The following is a 23,737-nucleotide window of genomic DNA, read 5'->3' as shown; positions in this document are numbered from 1 at the left end:
GGGAAGAAAAGGGCGAAAGAAAAAGCGAGGTTTGTTTATTTTCTTTCCACAGTTCCTCTGAGGACGCGGCAATCACAATAGGACCGCCGACCAAAACAACCGTAGCGTGACTTTGTTAAAGAGGTGGTCTCGACTAGTGGGTAAACAAAAAGAGAGAATTTTATCTTTGGTACCTCTAATGATACAGAACCACAGAACCTATTTTTCTAAAACCACACATCACAGTTGGATGCATTCTATAGTTTTAAAATTAGGATTGGATTGTTATTGGGTGAAATGATCAAGTTCTAAATCTTGCCGATTCAAGATTTGAAAATACCTGAAAATAATGTAAACATAACAGTAAATATACAATGCAAAACGTACACAACTGGCTAATGATATTTATCTGAAAGATATTAGTTCTCCTAGTTTCTAATTTGTTTCCTCTAAAAAGCAGTCAAATTACTGATGATGTGACATGTTTGTGTTAAATGTGGCCGCATTTTAAATTTTCAAAAGAAAGACAAACCATGCCTCAATTTTCTATTTTACAAAAAAAGGTGTTTTATAAGAGGGAAACCAAAATCTATTTTTTAAGACAGTATAAATCACATTACATAGGAATTTGATAATTACAATAGTTAAACTAGTGTGATTTATAGTAGCAGAAAATACAGTATGTGGCATTATAAAGGTCATCAAATGTGTTCCGTTTGATGCTTTGTTATTTTACTCTATTAAAAATCATACCGTTACACCAACATGATCCATCTTCAGTAATAGACAGTAAAAACAGCTGGTCCAAAGCACAGCCGATGAACAATAATACCTGGTAGAAAACCCCTCAAGAATTTATTTAAACGCTTGGAGAATAAATAAAAAAACGTTTTGGGGCTATAAATGACTAAGCACCATGATGTGTGTGTTTGTAGCCCTAGAGCTGTGCGGGGACGGACCACCACTTGTAAACAGACACCGGCACTGGGCTGCTGCTGTTAAAAGTCTGACAGAACAGAGAGGATGGAGAGGTGGAAACACTGCAAGACGCTTAAAAGGTATCACAGCCTTCGCTGTAGAATAAAAGTGGATGATCAGAGTAAACTCAGGATTCAAGGACACTTGATGGGAGTCATTAAAATGAAAGATGACGTGTTGGAACAGTTTCACTGCGGAATGTCTCCGTCAACTTCTAATCCCCACCCTCCCCCCTTCGCTATGGTTTTTCAACCGTCATCCCTGCCAAAAAGCCTCACAGGTAGAGGAAGAGAAAATTGAAAAGTTGTCACACTGCTACTTAAGGAGGAGTTGACAGGAGATTTCTGGCTTTGGCCAAAAATGAAAGATGACTGTGTGGGCGATCGAAACATGGAGGCTGTGTCTGCCGCACAAGCGCCAATATTTCTCAAAGTGCGCAGTGATCCCAAGTTGCCTGGCGACCAGTCAACCCAAAATCAGATCAAATAGGCTCTAGAAACACAAAGATGAAGGAGCACCAGGGTCTATTTTTTTCTTTTAAAGTTTACAGAACTATTCCTATCTTTTTCCACCAAGCTATGCCTCCATATACTTAACTCATTCATTGATAATTGATGGGGATACACATGGCTCACATTTAATGATTAATTTTCAGTGCCATGGACGACCAGTCACAAATCCAGCTACTAAACGCAAGATTGGCAGAGCTCAAAATGTTTAAATTTTGAAATAATTGCATGACAATACAATGTTTGAAGATGATATTGTGATCTGGGTGTTGGTAGAGGAGGACTTAGAAAAATGGACAAGCCGAAAGTGTATTAGTAAAACACATTGGCTGCCATTCACGATCAAGATACTGAGCGCAAGAGTGAGATATCTCAATTGTTGTCAGTTTTGTAACTAATTGGTAACCTTGGATGGTGACAGATGACCATTTAGGCTGGGAGGTCTAGATCTGTGTTTAACGCCCTGAAGGGCATTAAATGAGTCAACATTGCAGAGGTTTTAATCTTAGTCAGACACAATAAACAGCCAGTCTATGTATGTGAACTGGAGAGCAGAGGGATGTTGAAAGCCTTATCTGCTTTAGCCATCTCTGTTGTCCACTGGCTTGTGGTTTAATACCCACTTATGCAAATACTTTCAATGCTCCCTTGATACACAATTCAGCCACAACACTTTGGCTAAATGTGTTTTCCCTTTGTTGGGGTTGTCCCCATACGTACATTTTGGGGACGTTTTGCTGTGCCAGGTCAAGCAGGGGGAATCACTGACAATAGGGCCAAATTTGAGTGCTTTTCCTCCCTCGTGGTCACTGTCAGTAAAGTCACGACTCTTGGATGTCTCCAAAATAAAAAAGATGATCCTCTGGTGTGGTGTGTTAAGAGTGATTTGTAATCCCGGATCTATTGCAAAAAGCTCGTGAGCTGACAAATCTAAATGTTAAACCTGTCAGGTTTAATGAATGGATTTTGAAATACTGCTGATTCGAGATAAAGATCTGTTTATATTCCATTAAGGGCTGTTTTTGTGTTTTGAATTTAACCCTCTGGATGTTTGGAGCATTCCAAAGTGAACATCTTAATGGCAAAGAGGTGACTGTCATTATAGTGTATTAAAGATGCACACTTGAAAGGGTCTGTTGTTCTTAAATAAGGTTTTTAACCACTTTGTGAGAAACTATGCGAGTGGAAAGCAAACAAATAACATGTCTGAGCCATCTCAAAAAGCTTCCGATCAATCTGGGCCACTCGGCGGACTTTGTTAGTGAGCGGCTGTTTTGTATGTGTCGGCTGTTTTGTACGTATGTGTGTATCTGTGAGTGTGTGTGTGTTACGGCAAAAAGCCATGCCCTCGAGGGGCACCACCGCCCTCGTAATTAAATAGCCAGAGGACTGAATGCCTGGAAACTTCCGTGTACCCCTCCCCTGCCTTTCGTTGATAATAAGCCTCCATGTGAGTTGCGTGCATGGCAGCAAAACTAATCACTTAGGCACATTCAATCTCAGACATGCAATCATAAGAAAAAAATGCAGCAGCAGCCTTACTTTTGTAAGGAAAACTACCACTGTGCACATTGCTAGGAAGAAAGTGAACACAAATACAAGGTTACAATCCGATGTAAAATTTTAATCAAGGTTTTGATTAATTCAGATCATGGATAAATGTTTCAGATGTTTTTGTTTTATTAAATCCAATTTGTAAGAACACACGTGTCAATCAAACCTTTTTTCTACCATGTTCACAGCTAACCTACTGCCTTGTATTGTCTGTCTATTTGTGTTGTTGTACTGTTGGTGTTAAAATGAGTTTTATCCATTTTGTATTTTCACTTTCTCAGTCTTTTTGACATTGGTATATCTGTAGTTATGCAACATTTTTCTTTTCAAAAATGCTTACCTCCCTAGAAGCGGGAAGGAAAGTGCAGTGTGCCTAATAAGTCTCACCAGAAACAGACAGAAACTGGTCTCAGGGCCCTGTCCATCTCAGAGTGATTTACGCAAAGCGGGAAAATAAGTTGTCTAAGCAGGGATCAATATTTCATCCATTAAAGTGCCAGCAAGGGAATTACAACTGGCCAGTGTGCAGCTCGCACTGTATGACCTCGAACCTGCAGACATTGGTGACCCAATCAGTTGGTCAAAAGACACATTGGGATCAATTAAATTATCTTAGAAGTTATTTCGCATGGCCTCACAACACTGAGCTTTTGGGGCATATTAAGTTTATTGATTCAAGATTGCAGAGTGGTCATCGACCTTACTGTCGAGCAGCATCAGGTCTGTTTTCACAGAAAAGAAAAAAAAAGCAGCACTATTGAATAAAACTGGGTAAATGTTCATCTTGGGACAAAAAACACTATGTATAACCACAGTGCTTTTGCCTAAAATCAAACTAACAATTATTGTTTGCTGTAACTTAAAAAAAAAATACTACATTTTTCATAATCACACCCTTATCCTTTTGGATCATTCACATATATATATATGTATGTATGTATATATATATATATATATATATATATATATATATATATATATATATGTATATATATGTATATGTATATATATGTATGTATGTATATATATGTATATATATATATGTATATATATATATATATATATATATATATATATATATATATATATATATATGTATATATATATATATGAAAATAATTAGTAATGGTGCGCATATATCTAAAAAGATAGCCTATCCCAGCCAAGTTCGGGCAACAGACGTTTTCAAAGATATTTGACTAAAAACAAGTTTTATTAATGCAATTTTCTTAATAATTGATCAACTTCAGCTGGCTATCTGGTGCATTTCTATTTTTATTCATATTAATTGAATTAAATTTGTTTTATTTCACTCATGTAATTTTATTTATACATGAAAGTAATCAATATAATGAAATGACTTGGGCCAAGTGGTGTCTCCACAAGACAAATCGTTGCCAGTGTTTTGCGTTGTACTTTGTGAACATGCAGTCCACTTTGGTAAATCAAAATAAATAAATTCAGCATTTTCAAATCAGGAGGTATTGACAATAAAACATACATTGCGATTGCAAACAGCAAGTCCTGGCAGAGCTTCAGGCAATGCTGGGAAAAACCTTTGGCGGCTGACCAGCTGGTCATGACTGCTCAGGTCAAAAGCTTCTAATCGAGTATGACAAAAAGAGAGCTGGGAAAAGCAAGGCTAGTATCTTTTAACCCAGGATTCTGCATAATGGGAGCCAATTTCAGCCTTTATAATAATAGGACAACAAAAATTGTCACCCACTAAAAACTGTAGGGAAAAGCGATCATCGTATTTATTATTATTAGTAATAATATGTTGAAATGTGGAAGAACATTAGTTTCAGAACATAGTAAACTGAAACTAAGAGCAGCATTTGAACAAGGGAGGTCCATAAAGCCATGTGATGTGCAACATGCTCCTGGTCACCGCTTGATGTAGCAACGAACGCGTGCACCCAACACACTCAAGGGCAAGTTAATTAGGCTTTGTTGTATTTTTTGACTCTCTAATTGGCTGTTTGATTGGGGTTAAGGTCATCTCCAAGCAATTCTCCATGGACAAAGATCTCCCTTAAATAGTCACAAGGAACTGATGATCGTCACATTAAGAAATCTGGTGGCACAACATTCAGTCTCCCCAAGAGTCTTGTTTTTTGGGGCCTTCTGGTAGTTGTGGTGTTTTTTAGGTTTTAGTTGAGTGAAAACTATGCATTGCTTCCACTTTTCCGGTATGACTTTTTCCAATACTTTTTACTCTTTTTCATCATCGTCAGCTGGCAGGTATTCTTTAGGGGACATGATAAGAAAACAAACACTTCCTCGAATGTTTCTCCGAAAAGTTGCACTTCCCTTTAATCGGTCAAAAGTTGGCACCACATTCATTTGGTCTTCTCTTGAATTCTCACACCAGAGTTTTTATTTTTTTTGCTTTAATCCATCCTTCTGTCGCAGAGTTTAAAGTTTTGCTTTCATTACCTGGATGCCAAAGTCAAATGTCATTAGTAGATTCCACTCTTCCATGACAACGTTGGACATAATTTCCCAGTGTGGCTACCAGAACCTGTCCAATCATATTTGTTGATTTGTTGAAATTATGTATTACCAACACGTAGATTCATGCGACATGCTCATGACGTGTCTCCGGTAAGTATTTTACATTTTCCCTCACATATACAAATTTACTCTTTGTCTTTTCCATGTGCAATTTTACTCTCACAAATGAGTGATTGGTACGGGTATAAGGTCGAGGATCGAAAGTCTTTACAAGCATCCCAAGAAACTGAGAAATGGACTTCTGACAAATGGTTCAAACGAAGTTGGAAGTGCATAAATGTCTAACATGCAAGAAAAGGTTCTTTTGTGTGCCACACACATTCATTCATTCATTCATAATGTATTTCTGTCAGCTTCCCTGCAAAATGCTTGTGAATATTCTCAATCATCCATGCCATTCTATTTTCAGGGTATTGAATCAATTGCAAGCAGACTTTTCTGGTTATCTGGTCTCCTGAAAGCTTACAGATGCAGAACAAAAGCTCGCGATGAAAGGTAGGTTACGAACTCAAAGCGAATTCACATATTTGGCCTTTGTATTTAATCATGCTTATGCTAATGAGGGTGGCAGATGATCTGGAGCTCGTCCAAGATGATTTTGGATTACTGGGGTAGACTTTGAAGTCAAATACAGGGACAAAAGACAATTGTTATGAACAAATTTCAACTATAAAGGACAATTTAAAATTCACTTGATCCACAAGTTCCATTTTGGAATATGATAAGAAATCCATTTACAAACACGAGGAGAAAATACTAACTGAAATCTGATTCAAATCAGGAAACTCCCAATGGCTAACCCAATGGTGTCAAAAAAGTATTACGTTAACAGAAGCCTATTTGCATTTTCCTATCGTTACTTTAACGTATGTTTTCGCTTGGTTTCTGATAGTGACAAAAATGTGACATTGATTCCAGAGCGACTTATCTGTTTTTTCCCTCTTCATTGTGTACACAGTCGATATGCATACTTCTGTAAAACTGGTATTTACCGATAAAATGAAAAATCCATTTTGTTGCGTTTCAGAAGGGGATTAAGAAGCCTAGCTCTATTCCCAATTGATCAATGCGATGATTAAGAAGAGCATCTCAGTACCTTTGCTCATATCTTTTGAATGTATTCCATTCCTGACCACTCATTGTCTTCAATACCACCAAAGTGCATTATAACATAAGAACTCTTGTTGGATTTTTCTGTTACGCTTCTAATATTGCAACCTTTGCTTGGAGCACTCCCCTTTTGCTTTAATCAGCCTTGATAATTATCATCACTTGCTTGGCAATACTACGTGGATGAAAGATATAAAATGCTGTCGCGGTATACTTGAATAACATTTGAATCAAAGAAAACTCAACCAGACAAAAGGTGGCCTTAAGAAAGCGACCTTCCCGAGGTAATGTGGTTGTACAGAATGGAAATGAGGATATTGGAGGACAGCGTACTTTTTTAAAAGTGCTTGCATTCATTAGAGTGTTGGATAAATGGAGCCCATCACAGCCGACTGACGACATGAGGCAGGGCATGCCCTAGACTGTCCGTCAGTCAATCGCAGGTCAGATAGGATTTGCTCTGCTCTGTAAGTGGCTAACTGTGATGTTACGTTGGATTTTATAACTGTTTCCAAGCATTTCAAGTGACATATCCCATAAAATATTAACTACTCCATACCATTGCGTTTGAGTGGGCCTATTATAATGCTCCCCCATTGAAATGAAAGGAAACTGCTCATTATTTCACAGTCCTCGGGTTAAGAGAAGGGTGAATACAGAAGCAGCCTTTCCCTGGTTTCACATGTTTGTGTCTAAAAAGTCAGACATCTGACAAAGTGTTTCTATAATGGAACTGCAGTCAAGCATCTCCCCATAGGACCATTCCAGATCGATGCACCCTAACCCAGCTCACCCTCATGTCACCACCCGATTCAGAACACAGCTTTCTACTAGTCAAAATGCAACCTGACTTCCCCTTAACATGCTATAAAAGAAAACAAATCTCGGCATAGTCGTCTGTGGTGAAATATTAAATCATTGTTGCTTTTATTGTGCATAAAAAATTGCTGCTTGAGTGTAAAGTACTTAATAAGTGATTGATTTTCCATCTGTTTGCTCTTTACACTCATTGCTTTGTTTAGCTGAAGACTCCTTGTTGATTTTTGCATTCTATCCCTGAGCTCGGAAAGTCAAATAAATCTTATTGTCTGATGCATTAAAGTAATTCATGCAGGTTATAAGATCTTTTTTTTGTCTGTCTAAAAGGAAGATTTTAATAGAAAGACAAACATGGTGCAGTTCACTTGAGTTTAAGGTGAATTATTAAGTGTGATGGGTTTTAACGCTACCTGGAGGTCAGTTTGTCCTCGGCCATGAAGGGTAATAAAGACCGAAGACGTATGCGGTTTCTTATTTGACTTTAAGTTTTAGCACTTTGTTCTTATTTATCATCAATCCCTTGATTTTGCCATTTCCTTCTTGGTCAGCAAGGGAAGACACACAAAGATTCTCCAACTGGAATTCCTGGATTTCCAGGAATCCATTGACTATTGGCTAGATGATTGTCATATCATATCATGAAGGGACTTACTCGAGCTCCAATTATGTAACATACTGAACCAGTGGTTCTCAATTTTATATAACAATTCATGACAATTCTTATGAAATTCTGACTAACCTGGCCCTAATATGAAAAATAGAAATGATCACTGCCAACTCTCCCTGTCAAGATGGGACTTCTCTTGCCTTCACTAGCAGCCAAAGAGTTCATAGAGCAACAGTAGGTTGGTTGTATGTTGGAAACAAACATTTTTTTTTCATATTTCAAACTTTCTTTTGAAAATGTGTACTAACATTTCAACTTTTTTTTCTTTAAATGCAACTTTTAAATTCTTATGTCATTTAGGGATACACTCACCACGTTCGATTTAATTGGTGTTTGGCCGATGAGGCGATCCTTTGAAACATGTCCCCCCTGGATTCAAAATGTTTGCCAACCCCTGGCGTCGTTTTCATCCTTCACTGACGTTAGGAGTCGTGATTTAAGCGCACTTGAAACAAACACGTGGACTCCAAAGTTAGCCCGGCGGCACTATATTTGTTTATTCCATGCTAGTTACTTAAGGCTGCCGCCTTTAAATTTGCACCTGTCTTAATGAGCCCTGCCGAGCTCATTGCAAGGCTCAGCGAAGGTCGAATGAAATCAAACTCTTGTTGAATGGGATGGGGTGGCCTTTATTATTATTCGATTTTCTTAATACCCATTAAATCTAAGGTACACCGTGGCCCCTTGATTAAATTTGGACAAGTAGCTGCCTTAATTTCGATTGGTAAACATTTTGGTGTATCTTGAGCAAGTACGGAACACACTAGGAACATGATTTATTAAAATGTATTAACATGATGGTGTTAATATTGATTGTTGTGGGAACAACACAATATTGTTAATTCATTTCAAGGGCTTTTGGTTAATTTAATACTATATACTTTACAAGTTTAACACAAGCATTTAACATTTTGAGTTCAGCAGAAAAAAAATGGTGAGTAGACTTTATTTTATAATTTTACATTGCCCTGTAATTAAATGTGTTTTGTCCAAATTGAATGTTTATTTTCTCTCAAATTATGTCCATATGTCTTATAGTCGATAATGACGATAGAATTGACGATAGATCTGCCATACAATGACAGTGATTTAAATCATGTCTCTTTTACTGTTCAAAAAGGTTAGTTGCACTGTAGATAGTTACTAGGATTTATGCATATTCATTCTGCCATGCTGACCAGCCCCAAAGCAAGTGTCAAACCAGTCAAGTTAGTCCAATTACCTGAATTTCATTTTGGAACATTTGGTTTAACCCCTGAAAAAAAAACCCACAGGTCAAATTTCGCTTGGATGCATGGCTGCAACTCCCAAAACTCAGATTCTCGTGGGCCGATGTTTTCTTGAAGTAAGAGATGACCCTTAGGCCTCTTTGGGTGAGTGGGATGAGTAATAATTGGTAGAAATGTAAAAAAATGTATCAGGGTTTTGAGATTGATTGGAACAACATGGCCTTTCTCGTCAATCCCAGCGTGTTGCACAACTGACAGTTACGGTCTAAAACCCCAAAACATCTGCCAAAGCCACAGATGTCAGTGACGCACTTCCCCGTAGTCTGGTGGTCCTTTCATCTCCAATAGCACTTCGGACATACATATGTCCCCTTGATGTGAGAAGAGGGGATTCGGCTGTGGTCAAGCGTTCATGTGTTTCGTGTACACGTGACACATGCGTGTAACTGCGAGATACTCCACAATATCTACTGTATTTATGTCTATTTTAAGGTTTGTGGGTTCAAATTTATGACTGTGCCTAAATTTGCATGGCTGTCTGATGAAATACGGCCAATAGATGGTAGCCAAAGGTCCAAAAGAATAGTGGGGGGCTGTGAAAAAATGGTACAAGAGCGTAAATCTGACACTTACTAAGTTCGATCAAATGCTTTGGGGTGGCAATTATACTAGATGACATATATCTCAACAATGGGGTTAGTGCCATCTTTCTGTTGTATTTCTTGAGCACAGCTTGCTTTCTGGATCTCTACCCCACTTTCTCGCCTTCCCCCTCGGGCTAACCCGTCAATTTCGGCATTTGTGGGATGGCGTGCCAGCCGCCATCTGCCAGTATCTGTTTAATTCCAGTCGGCACATCGCTCCGTCACCTGCCCTGCCTTCCCGTCTGCTCGTGTCTGACCTGTGACCTCCGGGAGTCGGGGATGCGTGGCGCACTTATCGCGGCACACCAGCTGGCCTCGGCTTCGTGTTGCGTCGGTTTGTCGCACACGTGGCTGCTGCGCAAAGTCAGGAAGGCGAGGGAATTGTGGCAGGATGCGAGGATGAGGAAGTAGAGCACAAAGTCCACATGGATGTGTGCATTCTGTAAGTCTAGATAGTGGCCAGGTTATCGGCTGTTAATCCTTTAAATGGCACATTTTGATGAAACTCCTCGTTGGAAGAGAAACCTCAAAACATTGCTAGCACTTCCCAGAATTCCTGAGATAATTTTCAGCCATCCCTCAACGTCTTTTCTGGATAACGGGAAAATCCCTTCGGAGCCTTCATCCCGATTCCTTCCTCTACTGCCTCACCAGGACAAGGAAGTATCTGGGAAATTGCTTGTCTTCTTAATCCTGTATTGGGCAAGTGATTATTTTTATCAATTAAAATAAAATAAAAATGTAAATCTGTCAAGACCTGGCGTCCACGTTTCTGTTATGTTTTAGCGTATTTTTAAGTGTCAGTTATATCACCATTTTGTTGAACTAAAAAAAAATCACTTTGTATTGCATGTTTTTGCATTTCTGTTGATCTTGGGAAAGATTTTAAAAGATTGAGCTTGGATGCAAGAACTGCTCCGTGTTCGTCGTTCTTTTCCTTGTTTTGTTTTGATTGTGCTGTCCTTCATTTCCTGTCCATCTCATTCCATGTCATTTAATCCTATTCCGCCATTTCCCCTTCAGATCTCCTTCCCATTTTTCTGCACAAATATTCCATTTTTTAATCAACGTGGCATCCTGTGACGACATTTACCGACGCTCTCGGAAAGAAAAAAAAAACTGCGAAACATGACAAAAAATTCTCACGCTTTTCAATTGATTAATTTCTTTGCTTCCGTTTAATCGCTAAGTAAGGATGTTTTAAATAAAATTTCCATTTGCTTAACGCTATAGCTGCCATTGACGGCCGTTGGCATTGCTTGTTTTAAATAAATATTTCTAAACACCATAGATTGTGTTATGAGGTTGTGTCAACTTACGCTTAATAATAAAAATGGAGGTCAAATGTGTTTATTGGATTAAAGGATGGTTGCTATCTTTTATCTTTGGACATTTTCTCAGATCTTCAATTTCCTCAAAGTTGATGTAGAAAAAAAATCATGTTAACAAATGTATCTGAACTTTCAATTTCAAAAATATTTGCAATTTTGCAAAGAATATCAAAAGCATATTGAGAACACCCAGAAATCTGATTTTTGACCAAAGTGTCTGGTTTTGTTGAATTTGCAAACCCCAGGGATGAAGCTAAACGCAAGTAAAACGACTTACTACGAATATGAAAGTTTGTTTCTATGCAGGCAAAAAGCATTTCACCAAACTCTACACAATGAAAATCCAGTAGACATCCAAAAGTGCCATCTCTTTGCCAAACTTAATTCAAACAGACCAAATCTCAATTCATTTTTTGCAACTTCCTTGATCTTCCATCCCCCCATTTGTGTTAACTTCCTTTTACCAGACATCCCGTTGAGGGAGGGAGAAGAATAACAAAACAACAAGAGCGAGGACCGTTTCAATTAAGAGAAAGAAGATTCACCCAAAAAGTCACGCTAGTGTGGAATGACTTCAGACATGCACCACAGACCAAAACCCCCCATGAATAAACACAGAGAATTGAACTAAGGCGTTCCGACAAGCCCACAATGTGCTGTCTGCCGTCCACGCGCGTTGCCATTAACGGTGTCGAGACACGACCGAACTGTCACAGCGGCGCTAATAAAGAAGACGACGAGAGGGTGAGAAAACAACGCGTGCCTTGCGATGTTTCGCGGTTAAGTGGCGAGCCTGGAGCAAACTGTCAATTGCCTCTGGCTTAGGCCCGGGTATTGGGGTAACCCCCCCTTCCATCCACCTCCTCGGCGCTTACTGGGCTGTGGAGCAAATCCCCTCATCATTTGAAAGAAAATGTGAAAGGCAGCAGGCTTGTAAAGCCTCATTAGGCTTAGTAACTCATAGCACTGCACAGCACTGTGTGTGCTACATGAAGATATGCAACAGTGTGCGACCTGCACGTGTGTACGTGTGTGTGTGTGTGTGTGTGTGTGTGTGTGTGTGTCTACCTCACAGGCTCAATGAGTCTTTTTCTGCAAGGGTCCATGGATTAAAATGTCATTTCTTAAGGGATTTTTTTTTCTCCCCCAATATTTTCATTTGGCTAGTGAAGGCATGTCATTAAAAAGTCTATAATAATAATAAAATAATGCCTGAATAGAATGAAGGACATGCGCAAGCGGGAAAGTAGCTCCCAGATAATAATAAAAGTCCTAATTATGACATCCAAATAAATTACGGCTGCGTGAGAGGTGTCTGGTTAAATTACAGTGGGGGACCCATTTCAGTTTTTATTACAACTGTAATAAATTTGTGGTCAGGAGACTAGCATGACTATGTCAAAGTTCGGGAATGACAGTTTTTGTTGTTTTATCTTCTCTCCATCTGCACTGCAAAGGCATTTTTTTCCTTGTAATATTGAAAAGATGAAGCCACCAATGACTGATTAGATTTCATGAATTTAAATGTCATCTTGACTGTTGTATTGTATTGGCTCCATGTGAACTTGAGATGTTACTTAATCATTAAATATTAAATAACTTAGCAGCTTTTGAGCTTGCTGACTTAGTGGTGCCTTGTGTATGCTTGCAATGTGATTGGGACACGGACATAAACTTTGGTGGTGATTTTTCTGACATCAACCCATGAGCTTTATTACTTTCAAAAGCACTATAGTAAAACTTTGACATTCATGTTCCCCGCTTGGAGAAGGTATACATTTGCAACATTAACATAACTTTTCATTCTTTGTTTTAGAGATCAGTTTCACACATTGACATGAAACTTGGCCGACACTTCAGTCATAGCAAGATACATGGAAAATAGCCATTTTGAATTTCAATTCCTCCTACTTTGACACACTTTTACTAGGGAATACAGGTACACGGTCGATTGGTTGCCGGTCTTTTGGTCGCCCAGAAGGTAAGTGATAATTACCATTTAAAGAGTTGCTGAAATTCCCTACATACAAACTGTGAATTACTATTTAGTCATACTTAATGCCTTAGTAATTATTAGGCTAAAGAAAAGCTCCAAATTTCCCGGACTTTTATTGTTTTTTTGTTGGAGAACTTGTTAAGACCCTGACGGACGTAGCTTCTTAAAGGGACAACGCATGTATACATACAAAGATATACACTCGCACGTCTGCTCAGTGAAACTGCTCATGGCCATTGTTGGCTTTTATTGATGCGTAGACAGTGCTGTTTTATCTTGTTTTGTCGCCGGTCTTTTGGTCGCCGGTTGTCGTGGTCGGGGCGACCAAAAGACCGCGACCAATCGACCGCACACGGGAATACACTCCAAAAATCTCCAATTTGAATCAGGTGAACGAGACAGATTGTAAGTTCCATTGATCATTCTAAAGTTCCTCATAAAAAATAACACTAATCGACTCTATAAGACAAACCGGCTCTCAATTACCCACCTTTAGTTCATATCATAAAACAACAGCCTGAATTATTAATAAGATCTCCGCTGAAAGGATATTTACCACGTAGCATGCAAACAAGACTCGCCACACACAAACGAGCCACAAAGGCAAATAATACACCCGGTATAGTGAATTAAGACTGTGAAATAAAGCCTTGTGAAGAATTCCAAGGGTCTATTTCAATAGTATTAAGTGCGGGTGTGAGGAGAGTGTAAGAAACACATCCTCGGCAATAAAATAATGAATTCCTACCGCAGCGGCCTCTTCGCTTAATCACATTCAACAAATCAGGATGCTTTTTCGCCATCCCGACTTACCACAGAAATGATTTGAGTGATAATATCGGCCAGTCAAAAGGTGTTCGGTGAGGCCAAGCAAGAAGGCGGCAAGATTGCAAAGATATTCCTTTTTTCATTTTAAGCGGCACACGCACGCCGTTTACAAACCGACAGGGAAGGTCGATTCTGAACACGGTTTCATTCACTGGAGGGATTTAGTAGAGGTTGCTTTATCTTAAACATCAAATATCATCACATTGCTCAAATGGGAATTTAGAAGGCCTTTTTCTCCTTCTCCAGCTTCCCCCTCCGCACGTTTTAACACTCACCCGTCCTCTGTGTCAAAAGATAGACAGCAGAGATTTACAGTTAGGGGTCACACACTGCTTCTAATTAGCTTAAGTAGAAAGGGAGGGATAAAGCGATTCCAATGCATCGTACCACAGACTGAGAAGAAACAAGTATCTTTTTGTTCTCTCCGTCCTTTGCTGCCTCTGTGCTGGCTTGACATTAACGAGAAGTTCCAGTGTCAGATTCCCGATAACGGCTGGAAAAGTTACGGTGGAACAAAACAGCATAAATAACTCCAAATGTGAAAGGAGTCTTCCATTCAGAATTCCATCTTTCATTCAATCCAGCCTTGGAATATTTTACAAATTTCCCACACAAAACCAAAAAGCCGTTTCAGATTCACTTTTTCAACCGATGACTTTGTACTAATATGCAGCAGAGCCAAAATAAAAATCCATAATCAAGAAAAAAAATGGCTCCTGCTGTTATTTTTTTTTCTCCAGACTAGATAACTGTAAATGACTTTTCTCAAGTACTAATCATAAATCACTCTCTTGCCTCGAGGCGCTTGCTGAGGAATGAAACACTTCAATTGTAGTATCGTGACTTATAGAACTGATTTGAGTTTTAAAATAATCTAAGCGCTAAGCTACACCATTGTAATATTCAGCCTTTAGACCAGGGGTGTCAGACTCGGGTTGGTTCGCAGGCCGCGTTAACGTCATCTCGATTTCATGTGGGCCGGACCATTTTAGATGTAATATTTAGATATATTTTTTATAAATTGATTAAAAAACTGGATTAAAACCCCTGAATATTCAGTTTTTTTTATAGATCTAAAACAATGTTTATTTTAGCTTTTTTTATATACTTTTAGATTTTACAAAATGATTTTTGAACTAAAAACACAAAAAAATGGATTAAAAAATAACAATTATTGATTTAAAAGGGGGAAAATCAGGAAATTTAAGTCGGAACTCATGATTTACTTTCCCGGGCCACACAAAATGATGCGGCGGGCCAGATTTGGCCCCCGGGCCGCCACTTTGACACGTGCTTTAGACAAAAATCTGAGTGTAACGAAGAAATGTTGCGTCAATTGTAACAAATTGTGTTAGACGTTGGACAATCATACGATATTGCCCCCCAAAAAATCAAAGTTCATATTTAACCTATTGGCTGTCATTGACAGTGATATACGTCAAAGCGAATTTGGACGTGGAAACCTATCAGTTTTATTGACAGTGAATGAGTTTTAAACTGATTTATGCAAAAGATAGGTCAAAATGGGAGCGTGACCTGGTTGAAGTGTGTATTATGTAGTTTTTTTTGCTTGTTTTAAGTACAATCATATTTGCAAGTTAAATTGCTCTGCAAATGGTAGCTATCAAAATTGATCATACATAAAAATATATATGCACCCCCACACAACTTTAGTACCTTGAATAACTTAAATGTGCCCAATGTTGTGGTAGTATTGCATAGACACAGAGTACACAAGTATAATTGCGTATAGTACATTTTCGAGGATTCTGGTGGAGAGGGAGTTTGGAGCAGGAAGCAAAACAATTCAGTCTGCCAAAAATCTGTTTGGTCACTGAGGCATCCAAAAAACAGAAGACGGTCGTGTTTGTTGTTGGATCTCCCAGGAATTATGGAGATTTTTTTTTCTGTGTGTGTTGCTGAGAATAGTGCCCATGTTTTTAGGATTAAAGTTTCCCAGAGCGCTCAACTTGGAGGCTGGTTAAACTTGGACTTGTTGAGAATATTGACACACATGTTTATATGGTAATGAGCTGGGAGTCCAAGCAAAAACAAACCAGGAGCAACTGTGCCTTTCATTTCAATATTGGAGCATAACTTCTGTTGACTTTCAGCCATACTCGATACATCAACAGTAGTGTCAGAACATGTTCTTCATCCCACATTTTTGGAAAACCACATTTGTTAGTGTTGAAGCTAGAACTCCGGCCAAGTCAAGTGAAGAGAAGAAAAGTGGCAAGCAAGAACTAACAAATACACAAAGTTTATATGGGCAGACATGGTTTCGAGAAGACAATTCAAAACAAATCGGTGACACGAGATGCAGCGAACAGGAGAGACGATGGGTGAACTCAATGAGCAATCACAAACACAAGTTACACAAGGGAAAAAAGCCAAGAGCACAAATGTAAACAAAACCCCCACAAGCGAAAACCTAACGGCTAGTGTGCAAAAATACATACAAACAAATACTTTTTAAGGCCAGATTGAAACATTTCTACTGAGGTTGCTGCTCTAAGCATTCAATGATCTGGAGCTCAAAAAGAATGTTCTAGAACCTATAGTCTTTTGTGCAGTTAACAGCAAAACATATTAAAATAAAAGCACATTGATTGGAAATATATCCTGTTCTGTTACTCACATAGTAAGAAGTGCGGGGCTCTTTCCGGTGCGTTGTATCCAATACTCACGTGAAGCCAGAACTGTAATTCCATGGTGTTCATTCAATCTGGATGTGTGTTACAATCCATGTTGATTGACTGTATGATGATCCAATTTGGCATATAAACGCAAGCTTAAAGTTCAACATGTGTCTGACATCTAAACTTATGAAACTTATGAATATGCATGTGCAGAGTGAGCACCTACAAAATATTTTTGTGCATATTAATCTTGTGAAACACGATCCCAAACAAAATGAGTGTTTGAAACATGAACAGCCAACTCATCAACTCAAACCCACACAAGCAGCCACGGGTGTTATTAATTAGCTGACAAATGACAGTGCTAGACCCAAAAGCACATTCCTTTGCCCGGCAACAATAACAACAAGACCAGTAGTGGTCAGATTCTTGCCTGTAATAAATTCATTTTAATTCATTTAAAAGAAAAAAATGAAGGAAAAGTAACATTAAACCTCAATAAAAGCAGATGATAATTCATTTATTAAAATTGGATGATTACTGATTATCTCCTTTTACTTTAGAAAACAATGGCACACTACAAAACAATTCATTAATTCATTTTCTCAATTGTTTATCCTCACAAGGGTCACGGGGGTGCTGGATCCTATCCCATCTACGCGCTAACCGACAAATCCATAAGCAAAGCACATTTGCAGCTAAAATCTCAAGCCAAAAAAAAATAAAAATAAAAAATAGCAACATGTACTTTATAAATGAGACAACTAAATGAGTCAACTGATTGCAAAACTAATCAGCAATTCATCAACTATCAAATTAACTTTTTGGCAGGAATACTACACAGTAGCGTCTCGACATCCAAACACTGGCCATGGAAATATTTTTAAATAACCACACCACATTCAGCAAGGGTACTAACAACCGTTTATGCATGAATTGGTATAAAATAACCACCAGATGCATTTATTTAGTCAATTTGAATCAGTTTCCATAATGAAATTGCTGCGATGTTCTCAAGAAAAAATGTAGCCGTGTTCTCAAACAAGGTAGACGTGCTGTGATACACACCAAAAAAAAAGACACAAAAAGGTAAGCCTATAAAAAGCTGAGGCCTACAAAAAGTGAAAGAGTGATGGCGGTTTCTTTTGCCCTGTGGCTGTATGCCAGCATCCCGTAGAGCTCAAAGTCCTCCTTGCAGCTGGAGAAAGCTCTCAGCTGTGTCCTGGCTCACCCTTTGCAGCCTTTTTACAGCATCTCGAACCATTTCTCTCGTTGACATCCTCGCTCAGTGACCTCATCTTTGCGTGCTGGTGACTGTTTTTGCAATCAGATATGACTAAAGTTCATCTTGGGACTTTCTCATTCCTCTAGCTGTCATCTCATGTTGCCTCTTCCTTGTTATGTATATTTGTATGCTGTCAAACTTAGCTGGTTTAACAGTAGGAGATGATTTAAATGCAATGGCAAAAAATCCAGAAGGTGGGGCCCATGTGCATATTCTTTGAGCAATCTTTGTTATGACCATTGCATTTTCAAGTCATACAAAATATTCGTTTGACTAATAGCCTACTTGCCAAATTTGCAAATATTAGCGGAAACATGGTTTCGCTGGCTGTGTTTGAAAATGACTAGCAAATATAAATACATTTAATATATTAGCATATTTTAGATCATATTCATTCATTTTCTGAACTGCTTAATCCTCAAAAGGGTCGCAGGGGGTGCTGGCGCCTATCTTAGCCAACTATGGGCACCAGGCGAGCAACACTCTGAATCAGTTGCCAGCCGAGTACCCGGAGAAAACTCACACAAGCCCGGGGAGAACATGCAAACTCCACACAGTGCGGACCGATCTGGGATCGAACCCTTGGCCCCAGAACTGCGAGGCCAATGCACCAACCACTCAACCACCGAGCCAAACTTCATATGTATACATTTTTGTTAAATATCGTGCCATATATTTCTAGATACAGTAGTTGAAAAGGGCTTGCACAAGTCAGAGGCAAATTTTGACAATAAATGTGAGCTCTATTGCACGTCACAAAAACACACTGCGTAATGGTTTAGAATTAGATCTTTAAACTTCTCATAATTTCGAAATGACTATCACTAATAGGACGCAGGCTCGCTCTAGTGGTATATGAAAGTAACACTGAATTAAATGCTTGACTGTGCTTAGCCTGGACATTAAAGTTGCTGGAACTTTTTTTTAAATCCAGTATTGTGACTGTCAATGACGTTGATCGATGAACCAGATCTGCCCAACAATTGAACAGTTTTAAACTCATCAAATTACTGTGGCATATTTCCACTTAAAGCATCGGAATGAACATTTTTACTGCTTTTACTGCTAATGTATTAGTATAGTTTTGTTTTATTTTACTTTAGAACTAATATTTTTGAGTGGTGGTATTTGGTGGTTAAAAAAAGTTGTAAAAAAACATTCATCTAAATGCTCTGAGCTGAAATCTTTCAATGTTTGGCATGTGTACCACGTTTGACCTTCAAATTTTCATTAATTGCTGAAAAATTCCAGAAATTTCCACTTGAACAGTACATATTTGGAGACACTCTCAATGTACCTTACACACAAAGTGTGTACGTGTATATTTGTGCATCTGTCCACACTGCACAAAAACATAAATTTCGGTGCACGTACTCCGAAAGGAAGCGGCGCCGCACGACTTGCCAGCGTCAATCTATCTGCAACTCAACTGTTGCAGTGATTCACTCGGAAAGGAAACTAAACACCTCAGCTTGCTGTGCACACACACAGTCGCACTTTGTAGCTGGAGCTTGAAGAAGAAAAAAATAAGAATACGGTAAATAAAAAGCTTTCTGCTGGAAGAGCCTGACAGTTCAATCCAAAGTGAAGGTATTAAACATGCATGTGAAGAGGCCCGCAGGCAGCACTGAAAGGACACTGTGGTTGAGCTCGTAAAGTTTAAAACAGGATATGATGAGCTTCTCTTTAAGTGAACTTGGCGTGAAATTGTGGCGTCTTTAATTAAACACAAAAGTTATTTGTCTGTCGCATCAATGACGATATAAAGAAAGTAGGTAATTGTACCTTCTGCCATCTAGTGGAAGAGTATTTTATTGTCCGATCCATCAGTATGCGTGCTTGGCATAGTAAGATGAACAGTTATTTGACGTAAATCTTAATTTCCAGAAATTCATTCATTTAGACATCGCTTATCCTTGTCAGGGTCACGGGGTGCCGGAGCCAATCCCATCAGACTTCGGGCGAAAGGTAGAGTACACCCTAGACTGGTTGCCAGTCAATTACAGGGCAAAATGAAACGGACAGCCACTCACGTTTACGACCATTCTTTCACCGAGTGGGACTCGATCCCACGCTGCCCGGACCGCAGTCAGGCAAAAGAAACACTGCACCACCGAGTGGCTAATTTCTGGAATACTTAAGAGAAATTGTACTATGGATGGCACATGGCATTACTTTACAAGCACAATAATTATTGATTTTAGGCTGCATTCCCCGTGCTTATTTACATTGTAATTTCCTATAACACTCAAGTGTATCGATTTCACTGACATTTAATGCACTTTCGGAGATAACCGACATTATTATTGCTTTTTTGTTAATGGGAACCATTGGAGCACAGGTTCAAAAAGGTGCAATAACAAGCAATAGGGGAGCAATAACGTTAATTGTAGATGTTCACTTGTCCGATGAGACTCACACAACGCAAAGGTGATTGCACCTACCTTAGTAACAAGGGGCTCCGTGTCCTCCAGGATGGAGACGAAAGGGGTCTCCAGAAAAGCGGAGAGGAACTCCATCTGGACGAGCTCCTCTGTGGAGCGCGGAAAGGCGAGCACGGCTGAGACCCCACGGACCACCAGCTCCTGGCAGGCGCTCCTGGACAGCGACGCCGGGTCCCATCCTGATGGGGACCGGGCCAGCACCTCCAGGCTGAGGTTGTAGGGCAGAAGCGGGACCCCCCGGGACGGATTGCCACTGCTGCCGGGGGTGGCGGAGGTTGTGGTCCCGGCGAACGAGTCCGAGCTGGAAGTGGAGGTGGAGGTGGTGGCGGTGCTCTGGTGCCGGAGGCTAGCTAGGGCGCGGTTGAGCGCGTTCTGTATCCGGGCTGGCTGGCGGGCAGGCAGCAACGCGCCGAGGCGCACCGTGTGTCCGATCCGGGTGAGGATGTGGCACGATGATGGAGGCAGCAGGCACGGCTCCGGCGACGAGAGCCCACCGGCCAGCACGAGGAGCAGGAGTAGCAGCGGGGGTCTTCTCCCGGGGGCGAGACGGTGGCTCCAGGGTCCGGAGGGGGGCACCATGCTGCAGCTCCGACACGCGTGGACGACGCAGGAGGACTGGGCTCCACTCGGCGAGAGATGGCATAGCTCCCCCTTGGCTCCCGGCTCCACAGCTTTCCCGGGACTTGGTGCTGATGCTTTTTAGTCCTCTTTCTCTCTTTTGTCAGTTGTTTTCTTTACACTAACTATGCCGCGTCTTGGCTCCTAAAAGTTATTGGAATGGACAGCCCAAAAAGACGCGTGGATCGGAGCTCAGAGATGCTCCGCTCCTTTTCTGCTGTCTGCCGGAGTCAGGCGCACCGGCTGCCGCGTGCGCGCGTCCGCTTGTGTGTGAGCGTGCGCGCGTCGGGTAGTGTGCGCGTGTGTGTGTGTCCTCCCCCTCGCCAATAATGTAACCTCTCACGGAGACTGCCTCTTGTTGAATTTTAATGGCAAATTCGGTGGATAACAGAGCGGTTTTGTTCATTCACAGCCACACGCAGCCGCTTCTTATATGTAAATCTTAACACGCTTTAAATTGAAAGTTGAAAGTTAATCAGATTTTCACTTCAGCGAGTAATAGATGTTGAACGACGAGACATTTTGTATTGTATTTGTATTGTATTTCTTGTTAGTGTTTTTTTTCTATATACCTGTCCTGTTGCTTAAACATGAAGATTGAGAATCTGAGTGTCTAAATAGGCTGAAGCGTTTTAATGTGAACCTGTGTAAATGGTTGTTTGTCTCTATGTGCCCTTAAGTAACCATTTTGGGATGTACCTTTTGTAGATAGGTTGCCTTCATAGGCAAGTGTACCCCCATGACCTTTGTGATGAATGAAAAATGGAACAATGTGCCACATGGGAGTTTAGTCTACTTGCAATGTGATTGTTAATATTGGATTGTTTATTCACTGGACAGAAAGGCCACTGAGAAAGAAAAAAAAACTGGCAGTAGAACATTACATTTAGCCGATCATTACATTTATACAAGTAGTGTTTCCATCTACTTTTACCAAGAGGATGATTAGGAGCTGAAAGAAAAGGTTTGCAGTCAGCAATAAGCAATGTTAATAATCAGTAATGGAGAACCCAGTGTTAGAACAAATCACCTGTGGTTATTAAACGTCTAACATCCTTCAATGTGTTCATTAGTTAAGCGGAGGGTATGACTACTGTTGTTTGCAAAACCACCATGGCGTTGTTATGATTACTTTGACTCCATCTACTGCTGTTACCTTGACTCTGTTAATAAAAGACAAATGAAACAGAGGATCATTCAAAAGCAAGGCTATCATGTATGGCAGCAGCTACGTATAATGGATGATTAGGAGAAGACTGGAAGAAAGAAATTCAACAAACAAGTTAAGCTAGATGTGACGGGTGGCGTGATGGGTGGAAATCCGAAAGATTTATATTTCCATTACACTTATTTGAGATACTTTTATATGATGGTTCAAAAACACCTAAGAGAGCTTAAAATAGATATATATTTTTGCAAAAATTGTGATTTTTCTCAGATCGTATACACTGGATATTATATGGTAGTTAGTAAACCAAGAAGATAAAGTATAATTCAATTGGTATTTGTGTTGTTGATGAGTTTTCTGTATGTTCTGAGTCTCTGCTAGGAAACAAATGGCCAATTTGACTTAATTCAAACTTTATTCAGTAGCAATTTAAAATATTCCACTGACTCAAAATGCTCTGTGAAAATGACCAACCTCATATTTCCAGGATGTCAGGAAATGAGTATTTTTATGATATTCTGTGAATTTTGTAATGCTGCTTAAAAAATTGGCCTGGAAGGATGACTTCAATTTTTTTATTGTATCTTTTGGGGGAAAATGGCTTTTTACCTGTGTTGGAACCAACAAAAAACACCTCTCTCATTTTCTGAACTGCTTTATCCTTACTAGGGTCACGGGGGGTGCTGGAGCCTATCCCAGCTGACTTCGGGCCAAAGGCGGGGGACACCCTGAATTGGTGGCCAGCCAATGGCAGGGCACAAGGAGATGGACAACCATGCACACTCACACCCATACCTAGGGGCAATTTAGAGTGTCCAATCAGCCTACCATGCATGTCTTTGGAATGTGGGAGGAAGCCGAAGTACCCGGAGGAAACCCACACAGGCCCGAGGAGACCATGCAAACTCCACACAGATACTCATGCATAACTAACTAACTAGCTTCAACTGCCATTATTAGGTGTTTTTCATATAAATCATATTCTTTACTTGCTAACTACCACAACACACACTGTGAATACTAGCTGTATAGTTTGCTCACAACTCAAGAGAAGAATCATCTGAGCAACAGCTCGTACCTCCCAGAAACTCGACCGTACTTTTATTTTATTTACTACCATTCCACCTACTCTAAACCCACATGGTGTAAAAAAAGCATCCAAAACAAAAGCCTCTTCCTCAAGAGTTAAAGGCTTTATTTTCCCTGATAAAATGAACTGTGTGTTTTAACTGGCCCGTCTCCTTTGCGAGTTAACAGCCAGCGAGCATTTAAGCACTTGCACACAACACTGCCAGGCTTGCCGCCGTAACGCTGATGGCCGTCTCGCATGCCAAAATATTTTGCTGAGATTTATATTCCCACTTCCCTACTGGGCGTCTTTTTTTCTTTCAGCACCGTGGACAGCGCCAGTTTGCAATA

The 23,737-nt window shown here is 39.9% G+C and overlaps 1 protein-coding gene across 4 annotated transcripts in view; it reads right to left on the bottom strand.

The window, feature by feature from the left end:
- The window catches only part of grin3ba (glutamate receptor, ionotropic, N-methyl-D-aspartate 3Ba), a 74,740-nt gene extending 53,340 nt beyond the window's left edge, over positions 1-21,400 (bottom strand). For 3 of the 4 annotated variants that reach the window (XR_013305166.1, XR_013305167.1, XM_077620907.1), the window contains exon 1: positions 20,533-21,400. Coding sequence is in view for 1 of the 4 variants with exons in the window: in XM_077620907.1 (XP_077477033.1) it covers positions 20,533-21,111 (579 nt within the window). In the remaining 3 variants the exon portion in view is untranslated. Of the gene's footprint in view, positions 1-16,802; positions 17,113-20,532 lie in introns of those variants that run through there. The other variant, XM_077620908.1, reaches the window with a different exon arrangement.
- Positions 21,401-23,737: the final 2,337 nt, after the last annotated feature.

This window comes from Stigmatopora argus, chromosome 15 (assembly GCF_051989625.1).
Source record: "Stigmatopora argus isolate UIUO_Sarg chromosome 15, RoL_Sarg_1.0, whole genome shotgun sequence".
NCBI classification, from domain to species: Eukaryota; Metazoa; Chordata; class Actinopteri; order Syngnathiformes; family Syngnathidae; genus Stigmatopora; species Stigmatopora argus.
This window is presented reverse-complemented; position numbering and strand designations above follow the sequence as displayed.